Source organism: Choloepus didactylus, chromosome 4 (genome assembly GCF_015220235.1).
Source record: "Choloepus didactylus isolate mChoDid1 chromosome 4, mChoDid1.pri, whole genome shotgun sequence".
Lineage (NCBI taxonomy): Eukaryota > Metazoa > Chordata > Mammalia > Pilosa > Megalonychidae > Choloepus > Choloepus didactylus.
The window spans coordinates 43,672,529-43,694,254 of NC_051310.1; the positions used below are offsets into that span (position 1 = coordinate 43,672,529).

Genomic DNA, 21,726 nt, shown 5'->3' on the forward strand with positions numbered 1-21,726 from the left:
TACCTGCTTTTCCAGACTTAGTTCCCTTCTCCACCCCAACAACGCCTCTATGTCCTTTGCCAGAGTCTGATGGACCCACAGGCTAACCTACCCTGCTAAGCCCCTGTCTGCAGGACCCTCATCTGCCTTGCTGCTTGCCCAAATTATGGTCCTTTTTAAAAGTTAGAGCCCATCTTTTCTGCAGAGGTGTTCTTGACCAAAACCACTTCTGCTGGGCTTTTTCAGCTCCTCTTGTAATTTCATCACAAAGTTGGCAGTTATGTGCTTTTATGTAAAGAGCCTATGCAAAGGCTGTTGAGAAGTACAGATTTCTTATCTCTCCCTGCCATTAATTGCCTGTTGCTAACTTATGCAAGACTCTTGACTTCTCCAAACCTTGGTGTCACGTTCTTTAAAATGTGGCCCAGCATTTTTCAATATTCTATGATTTTATGTTTACCTTATTGTTCCCACTAAATTTTAAGCTCCTGAAGGTTGGAACTTTGTCTTGTACATCTTAGCATATCTTACGACTCTTTGTGCAAGGTTTTACACACGGAAGGTATTTAGTAATATTAATTGGTTGGTTTTTAGAAATCATCTTGTTAATGGGTGATTACCAGTGGCAGATTTGTAGTTTTTCTCTTTTCAGCATAAGTTTATAACAAAAGTTTTGGGTCCAATCTACTGCCTTTTTCCTTTACGCAGATCTAATGTAATGGTATTAATGCCCCATTTTCCCTTATGTGCAATTTTGAAATCCAAACCACTCTGAAAACTGAAGGCTTTTCTTGAACTCATGTGATGGCAAAACCTGACCTCAACTGATATGAGGCAATCGATGGTCTATTTATGCCACTGTGTGTAAATATTCAGAGATTTCACTGCAGAAATGTTAACATGCTTTCCCTGCCCTGCTAAGGGAATTATGTAATTTATGATATGCTCTGCATTACTTTGTTAAAATCAAAAAATTCTAGATTGTAGGAGTTTTGGAAAAGGGATTGTGGACTGCATGATATTTCTCAGCCCAGGTGCTGGGGGGTGGGACGGGTCTTTAGGTGGGACTGTCCTAATATCACACCTACCTGGTTGCCACCCACTAAATGCCATTGTGACAACCAAACTTTCTCCCCTCATTTGCAGATGTCCCCTAAAGAGGAAGTGGTATCCTCTTTACTTAGAGTGAATTAAACTTTGTATTCTGTTGACATCTTTAAAGGACAACTTTGTATTCTGTTGATGTCTTTAAAGGACAGCTCAGCTGCAGCCTTTTGGAAATTCTGCCCAGTGGCTTCTCAGTGTTGGAATTTGCCTGTCTCTGGGCAGGGACTAGGGTGAGGTGAATGAGGTATTCACAACTAGGGCAAAATTTAAGGGGCACCAAAAAATTCAGTAATCAAGATAAATGATTTTTTTTTTTACATTTTTTTTTATTAAATAAGTTTTAGGTTAACAGAAAAATCATGCAGAAAATACAGAATTCCCATATAATATCCCACACCCCCAATTTTCCCTATTATTAACACCTTGAATTAGCATGGTACCTTTGTTACAATTGATGAAAGAATATTATTATAACTCTATTATTAACTATAGTCAATAATTTACATTAGGGTTCACTGTGTTGTACAGCTATATGGTGTTTGCTTGTTTGTTTTTAATTTTTTTTCCTGGTAATATATATACAATCTAAATTTCCCCCTTTAACCATAGCATTTTGCCTTCCAATCCATGAACATGGAATGTCCTTCCATTTATTTAGGTTTTCTTTAATTTCTTTCAGCATTGTTTTGTAGTTTTCCATGTACAAGTCCTTTATATCCTTGGTTAAACTTATTCCTAGATATTTGATTCTTTGGGTTGCTATTGTAAATGGAATTTTTTTCTTGATATCCTTTTCAGATTGTCATTGCTAGCGTATAGAAGCACCACTGATTTTTGCGTGTTGATCTCTTACCCTGCAGCTTTGCTGAATTTGTTTATTAGCTCTAGTAGCTCTATTGTGAATTTTTCAGTATTTTCTATGTTTAGGATTGTGTCATCTGCAAATGGAGAAAGTTTTACTTCTTCCTTATCAATTTGGATGCCTTTTATTTCTTTTTCTTGCCTACCTGCTCCAGGTAGAACTTCCAGTACAATGTTGAATAACAGTGATGATAGCGGGCATGCTTGTCTTGTCCCTGTTCTTACAGAGAAAGCTTTCAGTCTTTCACCACCGAGTATGATGTTAGCTGTGGGTTTTTTATATGTGCCCCTTTCCATGTTGAGGAAGTTTCCTTCTATTCCTAGTTTTCTGAGTGTTTTTATCAAGATGGGTTGCTGGATTTTGTTAAATTCCTTTTTTACCTCAACTGAGACAATCATGTAGTTTTTTCCCCCTTCGTTCTGTTAATGTGGTGTATTACATTAATTAATTTTATTATGTTGAACAACCCTGCATTCCAGGGTTAAATCCCACTTGATCATGATGTATAAATCTTTTAATGGGCTGTTGGATTAGGTTTGCTAGTAGTTTGTTGGGGATTTTTGCATCTATGTTCGTAAGAGATATCAGTCAGTCTTTCAGGCTGCCCCCTGATAGATTGGCACCGACACACAGACACCTCGGTGTGCACGTAGGGGTTACTCTGCTCCCTTGGGAACGGGGCCAGGGACTCACAATTGGAGCATAGGTTGGCTTCACCCCATGCAGGGTGAGAGACGCTTGCCATTTTTAAAGCTGAGTTTTCTTGATCCGGCACTCGCCCAGTTACTACAACCCTTTAACTGTTTTCTGGGGTTTTGAGGAGGATGGCTCTGCCAGCTTTTGCTAGTTGTTCAAGGATTCTGGGAGGGGTTGGAATGGCACCCTGAAGCATCTTAGGCTGCCATCTTGGTTGAATGAAACTCAAGGTACATATTTTATTGCAATATTTTAAAATATCAAAATGAGTGCAAAAACATCCACATGGAACAAAATATCAAAATTTTAAATAAAGACAGAATCCAATCCTGTACATGCACAACTGCCTCACTGGCCTCACCCTCATCCTGACCCTGGTTTCAATACAACTACCCCATCTGCAGCCATAGTTTGCAGATTTGATTTTTTTTAAATGTTTCATTTCAATACCATTTATCTTGATTACCAAGTTTTTTGGCGTCCCCTTAAATTCTGTGCCCGAGGCACGTGCCTCGTTCATCTCACCCTAGTGATAGATAACCCTGTCTGGTCCACATCCTAATTTCTGCCTGACTCCTAAGCTAAGAAGGCTTTTCTCTTCCCATGGCCATTGTTCAGGGTTGAAGTGGTCTGTCCTCAGGGCCTGAGGTCCCTACCCAGGCTTTGCGTTTCAGTTTAACATGGGTGGGGGGTCAGCTCCTGCAGAGAAGCTTATAAACCTGTTCTTGGAGGCGTTTCCTCTGTCTAGATGTTTCTTTGGAAACTAAGTGAGCCTTTTTCCTCTACCTCCACCTGGAAAGTGATGCAGCTACTAGTTTGAGAGTCAACTTGCTCATTAATTCCTGCAGTTGCTTTTACCTGGCTTTCAGTATTTGCTTTTTATATTTAAAATATATGTAAACACTCACGAGAAAACACAGGAACAATACAAAAATGTGCAATGGCGAAATCTAAAGTGGTCTATTGTGGTCTATTGTGTTTTATTTAGTTTTGAATTGTATCATTTTTTATGAGGAAACTGAGAGGAGAGGTGACTCAGAGTAGCGTTAGTAGAAGAGTCAGTCAGGGAATGTCAAAGCCCTATGTTTTTCCACTTCCCATTAGTACCCTGTGCTCTCTTCCTTTCTCCCCAGGCCCCAGTCGCCAAGTGTTCTCAGACTGTGGGGGACACATATATCAGTTAGCTCTTCCGTCTTGACTAAAGGGGACCTCTCTCTCCTCTCTCCTCTCTCTCTCTCTCTCTCTCTCTCTCTCTCTCTCTCTCTCTCTCTCTCTCTCCACCTTATCCCTGTTTGGCATTGATGGCCATGCCTGTGGGAATTTAGGTGGCCTCCCCCCATCATTAAATAATCAACCCCTTTCGGAGTTGAACCATAGGTATTTCTAGCCCTGTCTTTTTAACCTATTGGAAGTCCTCTGGGATCATTTCTCTATCCCCATTCCTGTCCACAATTCCTCTTGGTGTAGCATTTTCCATAAATATACTTACATATCCTCTTACATACTGTTTACTCATCTTCTCATCCATTAAGGAAGATATTCCCCAGATCAGGCCTGGCACCTATTTCTTTGACTTCTCTAAACACATCTTGGTCTCCAGACATTGAACCGTTTATCATTTCCCTGGCCCTTCAGATGACTTGTAGGCTTTTACCTATTGTCATTACACTGGAAAATGCTGAGCTATAGTATAATGTGAATTAATCAGGGAAATCAAATTTCCCAAAAGTGCCCAATTGGATAGTTCTCTTAAGCCCTGTAGGCTGACCGTGTTGTCTATACCCATCATCCAGGAGCTTCATGTTGGTATCAGTAAAAGACCACTCAGTATATTTGGTGGGTTTGATTGATTGATTGATTCTGCTCACCCCTTCATCCCCACTCAGCATTGCAGTTTCCCTCACTTCTAAGGGCACAGGGTCTGAAATGATGCATCTCCAGTACCCCTCTTTTATTTAACAAATATGTGAAATGCCTCCTAATTATCCTGAATAAAATTCATAGATAATATAACCTACCCTACCCATGCATATAATTTAAAAAATCAATGTAGAGACGCAGCTTTTCTGCTGCGTGGGGGCTGCGGCCCGCGGAAAGGGAGAGGCGGTTGGCTTATTCTCAGGTCCCGAAGTGCTGTGCTTTCGCGGCCGTCCGGCGCGACACACTCTCCAGACCCAGTATGTAGGTGCCGGGCGGCTGCCATGAACTCCGGAGCCATGAGGATTCATAGCAAAGGACATTTCCAGGGTGGAATCCAAGTCAAAAATGAAAAAAGCAGAACATCTTTGAAATCTCTAAAAACCGATAACAAACCAGAAAAATCCAAATATAAGCCACTTTGGGGAAAAGTATTTTACCTGGACATACCTTCTGTCTCAATATCTGAAAGACTGCAAAAAGACATTAAAGATCTTGGAGGGCGGGTTGAAGAATTTCTGAGCAGAGATATCAGTTATCTTATTTCAAATAAAAAGGAAGCTAAATTTGCGCAGTCCTTGGGTAGAATTTCTCCTATACCAAGTCCAGAATCTGTGTATACTGCAGAAACCACTTCACCTCATCCCAGCCATGATGGAAGTTCATTTAAGTCTCCAGACTCAGTGTGTTTAAGCAGAGGAAAATTATTAGTTGAAAAAGCTATCAAGGACCATGAGTTTATTCCTTCAAATAGTATATTATCAAATGCCTTATCATGGGGAGTAAAAATTCTTCATATTGATGACATCAGATACTACATTGAACAAAAGAAAAAAGAATTGCATTTACTCAAGAAATCAAGCACTTCTGTAAGAGATGTGGTGAAAAGAGCTGGTACACAGAAAACAAGAACAGGTAGACTGAAAAAGCCTTTTGTAAAGGTGGAAGATATGAGTCAGTATTTGTCTTTTTATTCTTTCAGACTATATAGGCCATTTTATCTTCAGTTGACCAACATGCCTTTTATAAATTATTCTATTCAGAAGCCCTGTAGTCCATTTGATGCGGATAAACCATCTTTCATCCAAAAGCAAACTCAGGTTAAACTAAGAATCCAAACAGATGGTGATAAATATGGTGGAACCCCAGTTCAACTCCATTTGAAAGAGAAGAAAAAAAAAGGATATTGTGAATGTTGCTTGCAGAAATATGAAGATCTCGAAACTGTAAATGTGGTATTATATCTAGTCGATATTTCTAAAACTATTAATATTGTTTGCTATTTACATTTAACTTATTTTTCTCATTGTGATTTTCAATTTGATAATTATAAGTAGTAATTCTTTTTTATAGAAATATCTTAAATTTTAAAAACTCAAAGGAGGGAATATTTTTATTGAAAAATCAATTTTATTCGTTTACTCGGCAGATATTTACGGAGCACCTACTATGTGCCAGTCACTGTTCTAGGTGAACAGCATTGAACAAGAGACCAATTCCCTGCCTTTGTGTAGGTCACATTCTATTGGGGGAAAGGGGAAGAGTGGGGAGGCAGACAGGTACCTATTCAGGATAAAAACATAATGAAGTATATATAAAGAACATTAGATATGCTACGAAGAAGTATATATGGAGAACATTAGATATGCTATGAAAAAACATAAAGCAGGAATTGGGATGTTGCTATTTATTTAGACTAGATAAAGGTAACCTACATTTGCGAGTGGGCACCCGAATGAAGGGAGGTAACAAGACTTGTGGCTTTCTGGGGAAGCAGCATTCCAGGCAGAGGGAACTAACCACCTGAGTTAACCTAAGTTAACTGTAAGTCCTAAGTTAAAGTGATTGATGGAATTTAAAAGCACATGATATTGGCCTGTACTAAGTAGAAGTGATGAGACGTCAGATTGCGGATATATTAAAGGTGGGGCCAAGAGGATTTGCCAGTGGATTTGATGTGGGGAATGGGAGGTGATGATGAGTCAGGAGATGACACTAATATTCGGGACCTGGGCAAGTCAAAAATGGGTTTGTCATTTACTGATGGGGGGAGAAGAGAAAACGGAGAAAATTCTCTGTGGTAGCAGAAAGAGAAATACCACATTAAAAGGTATATGTGATCAAGAGAAAGTTTTAAAGATGGGAGCTCTTTACAGTTTGTAAGCTGTTGAAAAGAGCAAGATCCAGGATGACTAAGTTTGAATCCTGACTTCCTGTCTGTGTGATCTTGGACAGTGACTGGCACATAGTAAATGGTTAGTAAATGTTAGCTGTTATTTTTATTACTTCAGTTGTTAATTTTTAAAATAATAGAGATATTCATATTGTTGTTTGGTTTTGGTAGAATATGGTGGGAAGGTTAAGGAGAAGGAATACTACTTTAAAATACCTAATTCATAAACTCTGTCTTCAGACTCTTAACTGAAGTTTGATTGTTTTATGACTTAAAATATAATAGTACTTCATGTCAGTTTTTTTATTTATATATAATAAATGAAAATAAATACAGATAGCATTTTACAAGTTTTTAATCACTTGCTAAAGTATCTCAGAAATATTTCCCCTTCCCAGAAATCACTGTGATAATTGAGAATTATATATTTGTCATCAACTGATATTTTTTAATGTTTTTAGTTTTTCATTTATATGTATATTTAGTCATTAAGAATCAATAAAATATTCTTTTGTTTCTTGGGAAAAAAAAAAAAAAATCAATGTAATGCCTTAATGTAATTTGAAAGAGAAATAAAGGGAAATTTAGTTGTAATGCATTAGCATATATCATAATATGGAAATCCTTGGGGACAACCATGCAGAAGACAGAAGGAAGGAGTCAGATGCCTGAACCTGTACATAGAATCACCGAGAATGTAACAGCCACAAATACCCACAGATACAGGTGTATAGTGTGGGTGACTCAAATGCCAGGAGAGGCGCTGCTGGGGTTGACTTGATTTTCCAAAACGGTGAACAGCTCTTGATAAAGTTCCAAAGAACAAAAAGTACTGTATCCCCTCAATTTAGACCCTGATGGCATTCCTGGGAAAATTAGACATGAAAACCATGCAAAAATTTCTTTGTTTATTTCAAAAAAGGGAGTTAGGTTTCTTAAAAGAAAAAAAGTCACCAGTATATTCAAAGCTGCTGTTTCATGGAAGGAGAAACTGCTCTGAGCAGGGAGATCTCAAACTGAGGGAGGTGGAGTTGAGAGTCCCAATAACAAATCTGGGGACAGCTGCTTATAAAGGCATGTAGGGAATTTCTAAGTGGGGGTTGGGTGGGTTGGGGTTTTTCAATGACTACTTAACTTTTAAGCTTCTAATTACACAAGGGAGGGTTAGGTGTCTTTTAAAGCAGGGAGCAGATATAAATTGATTAGTATGGTAGGCTTGTCCATTCTGATGAGCTAGTTCTACTGGACTGAAACTGGCTTATCACCTGGTGTTGCTTATCTGTAATTCTGTAGGTGCATTCCATTGTTCCTTTGTCTTGGAAGGACCCTGCTGGTCAATTGCTTAACAGGTTCTAGAGGCAGATAATTATGAATGGATTTACACTTCTGTGAATGTCCAATAGAGCATTCCAAAGTCACATGGGAGAGTTCTTCCTTCTGTGGGCCCTTGTGAGAATTGCAAGACCTCCAGCATTGTAGGCCCCCACCCATTAAGTGCCTAATACTCCCCACTTCATTGTGCTGACAGAGCTCCCCCTACCCCTCCACCCAGGGATGGGCTTGTTGAGAACTGCTGGTCTAGAAGAAGGGCCCAGGACTCTAGAAACCAGGGGACCTGTGTTCTAACCTGACCCACAGTACTGGATATTTACATGGTCTCGAATAGGTCACACTTAACTTAGTCTCCTCTCTGTAAAGGGGATTTTAATGACCCACATGTCCTGGCTGCCTTCAGGACTGTGGATCACTGGGCCCCCTCCTCTGACCTCGGGACAACCCAGGGTATCCCCACAATGTATATCCTATCCATAAGTTCTCCCTTGCTGTGTTTTTTTCTTGGCATTGAAACATCGTTAGATCTCTCTTATCTTAAAAAAAAAGAAAAAGAAAAAGAAAAAGACAAAGAGGAAGGAGGAGGAAAGACACCCCACTCATGTCTCCTCCTCCCCCAGCAGCTTTTCCCTCTTCTCTCCTTCACAAGCAGATTTCTCAGAAGAATCGTCTGTGCACATGGTCTTCATTAATTCCCTTTGCAGGCATTCTCCATTTTTACGTGGTCACCAGTGACCACTGTGCAGCTAACTATTTTCAGTCTCTGCCTGACTTCCCTCTCTGACGTTGACCATGGCCGCTGACACTCTCCTGCCTCCCCTTCCCTGATGGCTTCTTTCCTAAGATCCCCCTGTCTCCCTGGTACTTCCTCAAGCCCCTTCACAAGTGCCTGGACCTGTGCCAGCCCTGACCACTCCCTGCGGCTTCTACCCAGCAGTCTCCTCTGCGGTGCTCCTGCTGGGGTCCCAAACCTGTCTCCAGCCTAGAGCTGGCATTCCTGCGTGTCCTACAGGCACCTCAAATTAGAGGTGTCCCCTCCTTTATCTTTTCAGGGAATGACCAACATGGCCCAAGTCAGATGTCTGGGGATCATCATCCTCAACTCCTCCGTCTCTTCCCCCGCCACACACCCCCAAACTTGCTTTCGTATTTGTTTGTTTATTATAGCAGCTGTAGGTTCATGGAAAATCACACAGAAAGTACAGAGTTCCCATTCTCTCCCCTACGCCACATATACAGTATTCCCTATTATTAACGTTTTACATTAGTGTAGTACCTTTGTTACAATTGATGAACCAATATTATATTATTAACTAAAATCCATAGTTTTCATTAGGGCTCACCTTTGTGTTGTATGAACATATATGAGCTTTGTGTGTGTGAACATATATACAATATAAAATTTCCCATTTTAACCACTTTCAAGTCTACAGTTCACTGGCACAAATTACTCACGGTGTTGTGCTACCATCACCACCATCCATTACCAAAACTTCTCTGTGGCTCCCAACAGAAACTCTGTACCCATTAAGCATTAACTCCCTGTTCCCCAAGTCCCACTTTCTTCATTGCCCTCAAGTCGTCACTGATTTGTGTTGCCTGCTTGACCCTTGTTGGCTTTTAGGATTCTCACCCCTAAATTACTGTTTGGACCCTTCCCCAGACTCAGGGCCCTTAGATGAGGGTCCCACAAGTAATTAAAAATAAATATAATTCTAAATTATAATTTTTAAAACTATGTTTTTAGAAACAACAAAATTTGCATGTGTGCCGAAGCCCAAATAGCTTCTGTTTGATTCTCTCTCACTTTCTTCTCTTCTTTGAAAGAATTTTTTCTTTTATGCCCCAGCATTGCCGGTGACCTGTTCATGAGTTCAGAGTGCCAGTTGTGCAATCCAGAGCCATCTAGAATGGCAGCTTCCTGTTGCCTGGGCCTCAGTCTTTTATCTCTGGGGAACTACATGTACCTGGTGACACGAGATAGGTGCTTAATGAAGGTGTGAATTAATGCATGACTAATGAGATGAACTTGAAAGGGCACATTTAAGTAAAAAGCACCTCAAGAATGTATGCTATTATTATTAATAGATTTCTGATGTTTGGTGTTACAGTAGAATTTCCAGGATTTTGGATTTCAGTGTTTAGAAACAACCAGCCCTACTATTGTGCTTCAGCTTTCATACTCCACCCTACTTAGCATTCAGCGATCTGCACATACAAGATGCAAATAAGGACTTGTGAATTTATAAATAAATGCATTTGTACAAATGATGGTTTGCTGGATTCCCTTTAGCCCTCAGAGAGACTCTTGCAGCACTGTGGCTGTACACTATCTAAAGTGACAGGCTGGGGTGGACCTGGGGAGGGAGGCTGTGCTGTGTCCAGGGGGCTTGCTTTGGAGTTAGGTGAAGGGTTGGAAATGGGGCATCCACCCTAGCAAGTGGGCATGAGCTCTCAGAAGAGAGGAACATGTCAGGCAGGGTGAAAGCACTAGCAACAGAAGTTTTTTTGGAGATGAAGTACATAAATAATATTAAAACCTGAAGGCTGTGGTTTAACAAATATAACCTGACTCATCACTGTGGGGCTGTGGACAAAACAGATGTCAAAATATCTCCAGAAAATATTAACTACATCTAGGAATAAACCCAAAAGTTTCATCCTGTCCTCTGGCACCAATATGTAGGCCTCCTAGAAGGTTTGGGGAGAGGAAGGAGTAAGTCTCTGGAGAAGCAAAGAAAGTGGTGTGGTGGGTGCAACTGGAAGGGGACATTTTAGCAGACAGAAATCTCCAAACTAGGACTTCCAGAGCTAGTGGAGACATCTGATGACAGATGTGGTGCTCCCTGGACTTACTCTTCATGTCTATTCCACCCCTACCCCACATCCTGTCCTGATGGGAAGATCTCCCTGTTGTTTTTTATCCAAATCTTATATTTGGATAATTTCAAACTTACAGAAAAGTTGCCAGAATAATTCAAAGAACACCCAGACAGACTCTATCCGGATTCACCTGTATTTGACATTGAGCCCCATTTGCTTTATCATTTGTGTTCTTTGTGTCTCTCAAATTTTTTTCTGAACCATTTATCCCTAAATGTTTCAGTATGGATTTCCTGAGAAAAAGGATATTCTTTTACAAAACCTTCTGTAAATTGACATTGACACCATACTTTACCTAATCTTCTAGTTGTATTCCAGTTTTGTCAATTGACCCAATAATGTCCTTTATAGCCTTTTCTCCCCCTCTCCAGTTCAGGATCAGTTTAGGATAACGTACTGCATTAAACTGTCAGGTCTTTTTAGTCTCCTTTAATCTACAGCAGTTCCTCAGCCTTTCTTTTTCTTTTACGACGTTGAAATTTTTGAAGAATACATTCTCTCCTCCCTCCTTTTTCTTAAAAAAAAAAAAAAATAGATTGCTCTTCCTTTTGGATTTGTTTTATTCTGCACCCCCTGTCCTTTGGCTCTTGTTTAGACTCTGGGTTGTGCCTTCCTAGCAGGACTATAATGAGTGATGGTGCATCCTTTTCACTATATCACATCCACAGGCACTCGATGTCCACCTGCCCTCTATATGTGATGTTAAGTTTGATCACCCAGTCAAGTTGTTCACCAGTTTCTTCACTGTTTATTTATTATTTTTTTCCCTTGCTACTGAGAAGCAATCTGTGGGGAGATGTTGTAAGACCACATAAACATCCTACTCCTCATCAAAGTTTCCCCTTAGATTTATCAGCTGTCTCCTCTGGGTTTGCAGGTATTCTGGATCCCAGCCCAAGGAGTGGGAGTTCAGGGCTCTCCAGGATCAGGTAGCCCTTTTTGGGAAGCATCTCCCATGTGGGAGGACCTTGCTGTGTGGGCCCTGCCCTGTTGAGTAACCACGTATCTGCAATCATTCACCTCTTCCCACTTCCACCAGGAACAGAAGCTCATTTGTCATTCACTCAACTGACAGAAACGATATTGCGAAAGCTACTCCACTTTATTTGGGCACAGTTGGGTATAAAAAGAAGTCTGTGCCTTCTCTGTGTCTTTTAGAGCCTGTGACCGAGTTGAAGAGACAAGACTTGGACTCACTGAGAGGTAAAGGACACGTAAGTTGTTAATACTGGGAGCCCACAGGACCGCTCGACAGCCTACAGCCTTGGAGGATTAGGTGCTCTAAGGATTTGGGGAGGAGGGATTGTGGTGGGTTTGTTAGTCAACACGGGTAATCCTTGAGTGGGCATTGGCAGATGGACAAATGTGGGAAAACAGAGGAGAGGTAAGGGTCTTCCAAGTGGGGGAGGGAGGGTTGTGAGCAGAGACCCAGAGGTAGACCCAGAGGTGGGAGCAGGTGTGGCCGATTGGGTGACAGTGAGTCACTGTCCAACCTGGATAGTGCAGGAGACAGAATCTACCTCCTCTACCTCCTTTTGCTTTGCAAAGTGGTTCACTCAGCAAAATTTGATTGAGCATCTACTTTGTGCCAGACATTTGAAAAAATAACTTTACCAATTCTTAAAATTCGCTATAGGAAGTTTAAGAAAATAGAAATATGTAAAGAAACAAAGAAATTTTTAATAATGTCACTCTATTCTTTCGTCCAGAAAAAAACATTGTTAAACGTGGTATATATCCTTCATTTCTAAGATCTTTAACCTGTTTTTGGTAACAACCTTTTTCTGTTTCATGGATTCAGTAGCCCATCTTATCCCTCAGAAGATACTTAATCATACTTTTAAAAACATCTCATTCTGTTGGCTCTGTTAATTTTGTTTTCTACCTAGAACAACTTCTGTTTTTTAATTTGGTGCCTCTTTCTTGGTATTGGTTTTCTTCAAATGTCTGGTGCATCTTGGTTGTGTGCACCTCTCTTTGTATTTTCATGTTCTCCAATCATCTCTCTGTGAATGCTGATTCTGTGTGCCTGAGCCAGCTACCCTTGGTTGTGGACAGGAAAGGGATGTGCCTGTTGGGGACTGTCAGGAGCTGGTCACCAGCCACCTGGGTCTCTGCCTTGCCGCTCTACCCCAGCGTCCACGCTCACAGTTTGGCGTGCAGGCCCGCTGCTTGGCACAAGCATGGGTGGAGAGATGGGGAGGGGTCGACTTGCATGGCTGCTGCAGATCCAATAACCAACCTCTCAGGCCTCCTCCTGGGCCTCAGATCTGCTGGCTCCAAACTTGGGACCCCCAGAGATGTTCCTCTGACAGCACAGAATCTCCGGCCACACAGCTTGGGTTCCAATCCTTGCATTTATTTATGCCATGACTTTGGGGAAGCTATGTAACAACTTTGGGTCTTATTTAAAAAGTGGGCATAATTATCTCTTCTCAATGGATTGTTGTGAGAGTTAAAAGAGATAATATATGCCAAAGTACTTAGACCAGTGTCTGGCATATAATATGCGCTGTATGCGTGTTAGCTAATAGTAGTAGTTTATGATTTTATTATTTTTGGTTGTGGCTTCATCAATTTATTCCCATCTGCCTTCCATCTTCGGGGATGGAATTACTTGACCACTAATGGCATGTCTTCTTGTTTTTGGTACTGTAATGGATTTATTCTTTCTAGAAAATATCTTTTCTGTTATTTCTGGGAACCTGGGGGAGGCAGGTATATGCCCTTGGCCTGCCGTCTTGTTACAATTTTCTGTTTCCTTCAAGTTCTTTTTCTGCACAAATGTATGTCTGTTATTCTCTATTTGTTATCTGTAATACATACAGACATACATTGTGGTGTGCATTAGCTCACCTGCTAGCCTGGCCCAGGGTGAGATGTGCCACCCGTTCTGAGTCACTGGATGCTGTCTCATCGCTTGTAGGACTGGGAGGTGATGAGTTTTCCCGGCCCTCCTCAGGCTGATTTGAAGCTGTCCTAATGAACGTAATGGATCCTCTGTTGCCTTTGTCAAAAGGAATGTTAATTATTTTCAGCAGTCTAATTACGTGGCTAATGAGAGGCTGACTGAGATAACATTTCCTTTAATTACTCTTGCTTAAGTGCTGTTTGGGGCCATATTTTGAGCTGATTGCGAGATTCTGTGCTTTCTCGGTAGCTAGAGCTGTCCACGGAGAGGCAGAAGGAAGGGCCGGGGCGGCTGGGGCTACACGCTCTTGGGGCAAGTGCCTGGGATGGCTGGGGTCAGTGCCCAGCCGAGGTTATGCCGGCCTTTCCTCTGGACTGTTGCTTGAAATAAAAGGACAGACAAGGTTGGGTCAGGCGTAGAGCAGAGAGCAAGTGTCTCCCCTGAACAATTCTCATTCCACAGTCTTTCCCGCAGTAGAGTTGCCCTTTCAGGCTCCTCTTGGCTGGGACCCTCACTCTCGGAAGACCAGTATCCTGCCTTTTTCCCCATTCAATACATGGATATTGAGTCCTTACTGTGTGCCAAGTATTATCCAAGTCATGGGGATGCCAAGATAAAGAACTCAGGGTCCAGAAAGTTTTCTAAAACAAAATCTTGACCATTCCCCTCCCCGTCTTTGCCAGGAAAACTGCCACATGCCTGTGTTCTGACCCCTACTGCCTTCCCAGGTTTATATTCTGTGCCTTCCATGGCTCCAATGCGGTGTCGTTCAAGAACTGGGCCTTGCAGAGCAGGTTCTTGGAAGGCAGCCTGCCCAGGTTGCTTGGTGGATTTGAATAGGCTCTAAGGGGTGACTCACTGCCGTGAGAGTCTCTGCCATGACAAACTGTTTTCAACTGGAGGTGGCCCATTACCGTAGGTAACTCAAGTGCCCCTAGTTCCTGTTTACACATGCCCATCTCATGAGTAGTGTAGGGGAAATGAAGCACCAGTAGAGACTTTGCAACACACGCACGCACACACACACACACACACACACACAGTTTCTAGATGTGGCCTTAGGCAAGTTGCTTAACCTTTTTTGAGCTTCACTTGTGTTCTAAGTAAATCAGGATTAATGCCTGCCTTGTAGACTTGGGGAAGAGACCGAGGAGACAACCCATATGAAAGCTGCTTGGCACATAGAAGGTGCTCAATAAATGGTTTAGAGTTTTTAAGCCCTCCAAGCAGCACCCCTAGTCTAAGTTATAGCCAGAGACCCAGGGGCTGGCCTCATTCCCCAATGGCCAGGGCCCTCCCCTGGCCTCTTGGATCTAAGTCACTCTTCAGACAGTCAGTAGTGCCTTTCATGGAACGGAGGTTAGTCTCCCCCATTTCACAGTGGAGGCCTTGAGCCTGAGGGACAGAGGGAGACAGAGGTATCTGCTCAGAAGGAAAGAATTTGCAAGAGTAAGGAAAGGAGAGCTCAGTACTGTACTTGAAGTAGAGTACTCTGTACTTGGCAGCCTTCTGGTCACCCCTTGATAAGTTCTATATCAGTGCTAGAACTTTCTGTGATGATTTTCACTGTACAATATTGTAGACACTAGCCACATGTAGCTATTAAGTCTTTAAAATGGGCCTAGTGCAACTGAGGGGCTAAATTTTAAATTTTATTCACTTTTAGTTTTAAATTTAAATTTAAATAGCCACAGGTAGTTAGCGTGGTTGTGGAGTTTGTAGAAAAAAGAATCTATTTGTGCACTACCTGTTTTTTTTTTTTTAAATTATTTTTTAAACTAGAGATGTGGGTTTACAGAAAAATTACACATAAAATACAGGGTTCCCCATATCACCCTATTATTAACACCTTGCATTAGGGTGGTATGTTTGTTATAATTGATGATAGCCCATTTTAAATACCTGCGCTATCAACTATGATCCATGGTTTGTCTTGTGCCTGTCCTCATGTGTCCTGTTTGCAAATGATAATCAAGGTATGCCAGATTGTTGGCAAGTTTCAGGACAGTTATCCCTGATCATTCATTCCTTCTGCCAGTCAAGGGGAAGTGACAAAGTCTGGGCGGTGACCAGAAGGGAGATTTGGAGCTTCCCAGGACTACAGCCATCCTGCTGAGCTTGCTCCACCTTGCTAGGAGTCTGACCAACCTTATTCTCAGTTCTTCCCTTTCTCCCCTGCAAGGGGAAGAGCCATTGGTTTTTACAGCAGCAGAGGTGGGCAGGGGATGCTCAGGTATGTGATTCTCGTGCGACCCAAGTATGTTCCAGGTGGGGGGAAATTACCTGTGTTAATCAGGCTTTTCTTGATTGAAAATGACAACCCAACAAACTGGCTTGAAATAAAAGAGATATTTACTTGCTCACGAAACTGAAAATGCCCATTTAGAGATAGTATGTTGGGGCTGTGGTAAAATTTCTCAATTTCTTTTGTTCACAAGCAGATGGAAATTCCAGGCTATCAGTCAAAGGATTTCACTTTCTCTACATTCATTAATAAATGCTGGGCCAAACAACAGATGAATAGAACTCATGCAGTTTTTAGCCCCTACCTGCAGGAGGATCTTCAGCTGATTCACCTCATTCCCTTGGCAACTGGGGGCTTTGCCCTGGCTGAGCTGGTACCGTGGGGGCTACTGGGTGACTTTTTGCAATAAGGGGAAGGGGGTGCCTAAATCCTTAATTACTCTCCCTGGGACAGAAATTTGGGCTCTGTGATAGTATCCAATTATCACTTTCCCTGGACTTCTTTGGGGTGCAAAGGGACAAATGTCTCCCTATTTTAATTATAGAAACATTTATTAAAGGAACAAGCAAGCAGGATTCCTAGACAAAAGGTTTAGCATGTGTTCCTTCCTCACTGCAGGTGTATAGTCCATCTTTTTGGAAGTCAGTTGGCAGTACCTTGATTGAGAATAGCAGCCAATAGTCCCAGTATGTTAACGCCATTTGCTTCCCCTTAGAGGAAATATGCATTTCTTGACAGTGTCAGGGGCCTTCGAGCCCCATCTAGGGGTTTTCCAAGGAGTGTCCCTAACAGCTGGATGCAGTGTTCATATAGATGCGATTGGGACCTGGTCTCTCTCTCTCAGATGCTTCCCCTCGCAGCCTGTCAACGTCAGGCTTACATCCCTGCAGCTCCCAGTCCAGTGAAAGCATCTCTTTCCTGGGCCCTGTAACTGAAGCCCCAGGATTGGCTCTGATTGGAGCATGTGCCCATCGCTGAGCCAATCACTGAGTCAGGGGAATGCGAGGTTCTGATTGGCCAGGCCTAGACCCCTGCTTACCCCCTGGGTGGGTACCAGCTGCATCAGAACCACTGTGAGTCCAGCTTCTCTGGCTTACTTATCTCAAACTTGTTAAGCTTGTTCCTAGCCCAGGGCCTTTTCACTCACTGTTCCCTCTCCCTGAAATGCCTTTCCCAAAGCCCTTTGCATGGCTTCTTCTCATCTTTCTGATCTATGTCCAAACTCCAGCTCCTTAGAGGTGACTCAACCTCCAGGACCCAGTTTCCTTCCACCCCCCATCATGCCTTCCCTTCTTCCTGGCGTAATATCAGAAGTTACAGTGTGTGTTGGCTTGCTGACTCATGGTCTGCTCCCCCACCAGCCTGTGAATTCCATGGGGCAGGAGCATTGTCTTGTTTACACCTAGTACAGTGCCCGGCCTTCAGCAGGTACTCAATAAATATTTGTTAACTTCTGGAATGCAATACTTCAAATAAACAAACCAGCTAGTACAGGACTTCCTGCACTAAGTTGCCTGGGGTGGCTTGACTGCAGAAGGCGGTGGGAAACAGGGTCTCAGGGATCACACTGTTGGGGTGGTCCAGGCTTGTCCTCTGAAAGACCTGCTGGGCTTCCTTCTGCTTCCACTGGTGAGACAAAGGGGCAGTGTCCCTGTTGCTCCTGAAGGCATGGTTTGGTGGGGTAACCTGTGGGTCACCTGAAGGACATGGGCAGTATTGGGGAGAACTGGATAAATTCCTAGTCACCCTGTTGGTAAGGCGTGAGGCCACTCCTGTTCCTTTAAAGCTGTCATGAGGAGCCTCGATGGTCTCAGGTGATGGGGATTCTAGGGCCCCTTGCTGCCGCCTGATGGGATCTGCATAGGGGATTATTGATGAAGGGGAGGAGAGGCAGCTCTTTACAGTAACACATGCCTTGCTCTGGGATGGCAGCCAGGCAGCTAATTAGAGAGTGCAGCAGCTGTCCAGCCTTTTAGACAGAGAGCAGCAGCAACCCCGTGCCAGGGGGTGGGATGGGAGGGAGAGGAAAGGGGCATGGGGTGAGACCACCCTCCGAGGAATAGGGTTGTTCAGAGTGGGACATTGGGAGGGGCATCTAAGGGAAAGTGGGCTAGATGGAGGAGAGGAATGTTGGAGAGGAAGGTGACAGGGCAAGGTAGCCTTCAGGTGAGATAGAGAAAAAAGGTGCGAGACGTCCTGCAGGTTGGACAATCCAGATTCTAAGCCCAGAGGGAGGCCCACACAGAGTGGAATGACAGGGTCACGTAAGTGGAGCAGCAACCCATCTTCCATCTCCACCCACCTTCCCTGTGCAGTAGGGCCTCCTTGCTTCCTCACGGGTGCTAACCAGACATAGCCTCTCACCTGAGAAAATTTGGATTGCAACCTTGGATTGCATTTGTAGTTGAACATAGCAGCCCTTTGATTTAGGAATTTACCAAGTCCACTTGTGTTCAGAGCTGGTCTTACTACAGGATAAGTAAAGGCAGTTGTTCTGGGTCGCGTGGAAAGAACTGGGGGACTTTGAGTAATGAGAGAGCCTCCCAGTGGATTTTTGGAGCATCTTCTCTCTATTTTGGAGGCACCAGGGGCGGGGTGATTTGGGGAGAGTCAAGGAAGAGAAGAGAGGAGAGAAAAGGGGAAGCATTTGCCTGCACCCTCCCTGACTCTGGGGGCCCTGGAGATGGGGAAAGATTTGGTTTTTAGGTTTTCTGTTAGAGAAGTAGAGATTCAATCCTGCAAGCACAGCTTACCCTAAAGAGGTATGGGGGGAGGGAGTATGTTGCAGAAGGAATTTATTGCTAGCACTCAACCTCTTTGGGAAATGAACCTTATGTGTGTGAAACTGGATGTGCCTTTTGAAAGTGCAAGCGCATTGTAGAAATAACAGAAGAGCTCTTCTCTGACCTGAACCCAAGCTTGGCCCCTTGCCCATGTCGGAGCCTGCAGTGTCTCAGGGATGCTGGGACACTGTGTTCCTTCCCCAGTCCTCCTCGTGTGATATTGGACATGTCTTCCATAGCATCCAGACCCAAGCCACCCACCTGTCCATCCCTATTTCCACCTCGCAGTCCATGTGATGGCTCTTGGAGGTGGGAGAAGGGGGAGAGAGCACCCTCCTTTCCTCTCTCATCTGGGTAGACAGCCCTGACTGCTATAAACCAACATTTATGGTGCTTTGTTGGGAGAACCCTTCCTGGATAGAGGCCTAAAAATTAGAGAAGAATTCCAGACCTTACTACTTTGGGGTAACACCAGTGGATGATGCAATCACCCGAGAATTTAAGTGGACCCTTCTCCACCTTGTCCATCCATCCATCCGACAGAAATGCCATGGCCTCAATGAATTTGTGGTGTGGTGGGAGAAACCACCACAGACACAGAAGAAATAATTTTAAGATGGCGCCACGTTTCAGTAGAAGGATGTTCCGAGTCCTGTGGGAACTTCAGTGATGGACTAACTGGGAAGTTGTCACAACAGAGTGAGGGTCTAGAAGGAGGAGTGGGAGTGGGTGGGCTGCAGAGGAGGGAAGGGTCAGGACGTGCCTTTCGAGTGGAGAGGACGGGGCTTGAAACTGTGTGATGGTCCCTGTTCCTTCAGGCTCCAGGAGCACCCCAGGCATGTTGATGGAGAAGCTGGATGAACAAACAGCTATATGTTTACGAAATAAGCAGCTTACATAATGGACTAAGTAGATTACACTGAATGAAAGACACATGCAGGCAGCCGTGAGCCTTAAGAATGAGATTTCGATGGGCAGCAGTGGGGAGGCATGCTGTATGGGGGAGTGGGTTACTCGGAGGACCAGGATTTGAATCTGTGCAAATTTGGCCCAATCCCTTAGTGCCCTGAGCCCTGGCATTTAACTCTGAAATGGGAGTGATAATTCCTGCCCTCCCTGCCTCACAAGATTCCTGGGAGAAGCATGAGAGAGGATATACTTGAAAAAGTGTCAGTCCCAGCCACATGTCAGTAGTTATAAGGGCTCTTCACACGTTTCGATGTCCCTGGAATTTCTGTCCAGCTTCGGGTTATGCAGTCTGCAAGGAGTTCCCTATACCTGGGACCTGCTCTTGGGGGCCAGGGCGTGCCCTGAGGAAGCTTGTGTCCTTGGAGGCAGAGGTGGGAGTGGGCTGTCTTGGGGGGCAGGCCTGCAGCCCGGGAAGCGGGCTGTGTCCAGGGTGAGGCTGGTCCGTGAGAGTTCCTGTTCTCACGCCCAGACAGCACTTCAGCCAGCCATGGGCTGCCAGGGCCAACTGCAGCCACCGGCAGCCTGTGCTGGCAGGATGTGGTCTTCGGTTTCTGTTTCTTGTGCTCTTGAAATGGCCTGCTTAGGGCCCAGGCAAAAGGAAGCACCCTTGGGTGGAATTTCACTCTGTAGGTCCAGGGTCGTGGCAGTGCTGCTGCTTCGGTTGGTGGGTGGTGTCAGGCAGGTCCCATTAAGCCCCCTTCCTGCAGATGATAGTCACATATCGGAGTGTCCCCTGCCCATCATTAGGCTGGCCGGGACCGAGACAGGCCTGCCCCCTGATCTTGGCGGGGTGGGCAGTGTGCATAAGGGAGGAAGGAGGATGGACAGGTCGGGGACCGGGGTGGCTCCTGTTTGTGGAGTTGCTGGGGAGGAGCACACTGCACTTCACACCCTCCACCCTTCACTCCTTTCAGGGCAGAAGTCCTGAGGAGAGCCAGGGGCAGGCACCCAGCTCACAGAGCCAGGGCACCCCCACTGCTCACAAGCACACGTGCACGCAGTGCGTTTGTGTCCCCCAACCCTGCCCTTTCGCTTCTCCTGGGCTCCCCTGGCACCTCACAAGCTGTCAGCCTTAGGAAGCAGTGGCCCGAGTCACCCCTGCTCAGAGCACCTGGGGCAGGTAGGGGGAGGGAGGTGGAGGCGGGCGTTAGCACAGGGGGTGCCTCTGCCCTCCACCCTACTTGGCTGTCCACGGAGTGGAGGTGCCAACCCCCACCCCCAGCCACGTACTGCTCCCAGTTTCAGGGCATCTGGCCTGTCCTTCCGCCGAGCCCTGGAGGGCCTGAGCTCTGTCCTTGCCCACGTGCAGATGGTGCCGTATCCAAGGGCTTCTCAGGGAAGCTTCAGCACCTTCATATTAAAACAAAAAAATGTTGGAATCGCCCTCAAATTTAAAGCCTTACAGATATTATTTAAAATATGTATGTGGCAAAGGGCATCATTAAGTAGGATTGACATCAGCTTGTAGCCAGTCACCCATGTTAATGGGAAGGGCCTCAACGATAATAATACTAGGAATAGTGAAATAAAATGAGTAAGTATTCGGGTGGTGGGATTGGTGGTGGGGGGTTTTAGCACACATCTTGTTTGTGCACTTGTTTCTCTGTGTGTGATTGTGCTTGACTCCCCAAACGGTAAAACAAATGTCTTATGTTCTCTGCTGTCCACAAGGTTCTTGACTGCCCTTGAGAACAGATGTACACACCACAGGGTGAAGGTGAGAGTGTCATCTGTGACTAGAGCTGGATTTGGAAATAATACCCCCTCAGATTCACAAGTGAGCACACATTCATTTGTGGCCCAAGACCCCACATGTGAAACGCCCAGGAACCATGGCAGGCTCTCACCACTGGTGAGAGGACGGCAGAG

The 21,726-nt window shown here is 44.2% G+C and overlaps 2 protein-coding genes across 8 annotated transcripts in view; both read left to right on the forward strand.

Moving 5' to 3' along the window:
* TMEM229B (transmembrane protein 229B) overlaps positions 1-21,726 on the forward strand; it is a 49,608-nt gene that overhangs the window by 13,915 nt on the left and 13,967 nt on the right. The window contains exon 2 of one of the 7 annotated variants that reach the window (XM_037832485.1): positions 11,989-12,152. The exons of 1 other annotated variant lie outside the window; for it this stretch is intronic. The gene's annotated coding sequence lies outside the window, so the exon portion shown is untranslated. Of the gene's footprint in view, positions 1-11,988; positions 12,164-18,216; positions 21,710-21,726 lie in introns of those variants that run through there. 5 more of the 7 variants (XM_037832480.1, XM_037832481.1, XR_005216307.1 and 2 more) reach the window with 5 other exon arrangements.
* LOC119531330 (protein DBF4 homolog A-like) lies at positions 3,992-7,167 on the forward strand. The gene has a single exon (XM_037832479.1). The coding sequence runs from the start codon at positions 4,846-4,848 to the stop codon at positions 5,896-5,898; it is 1,053 nt and encodes a 350-aa protein (XP_037688407.1). The 5' UTR covers positions 3,992-4,845; the 3' UTR covers positions 5,899-7,167.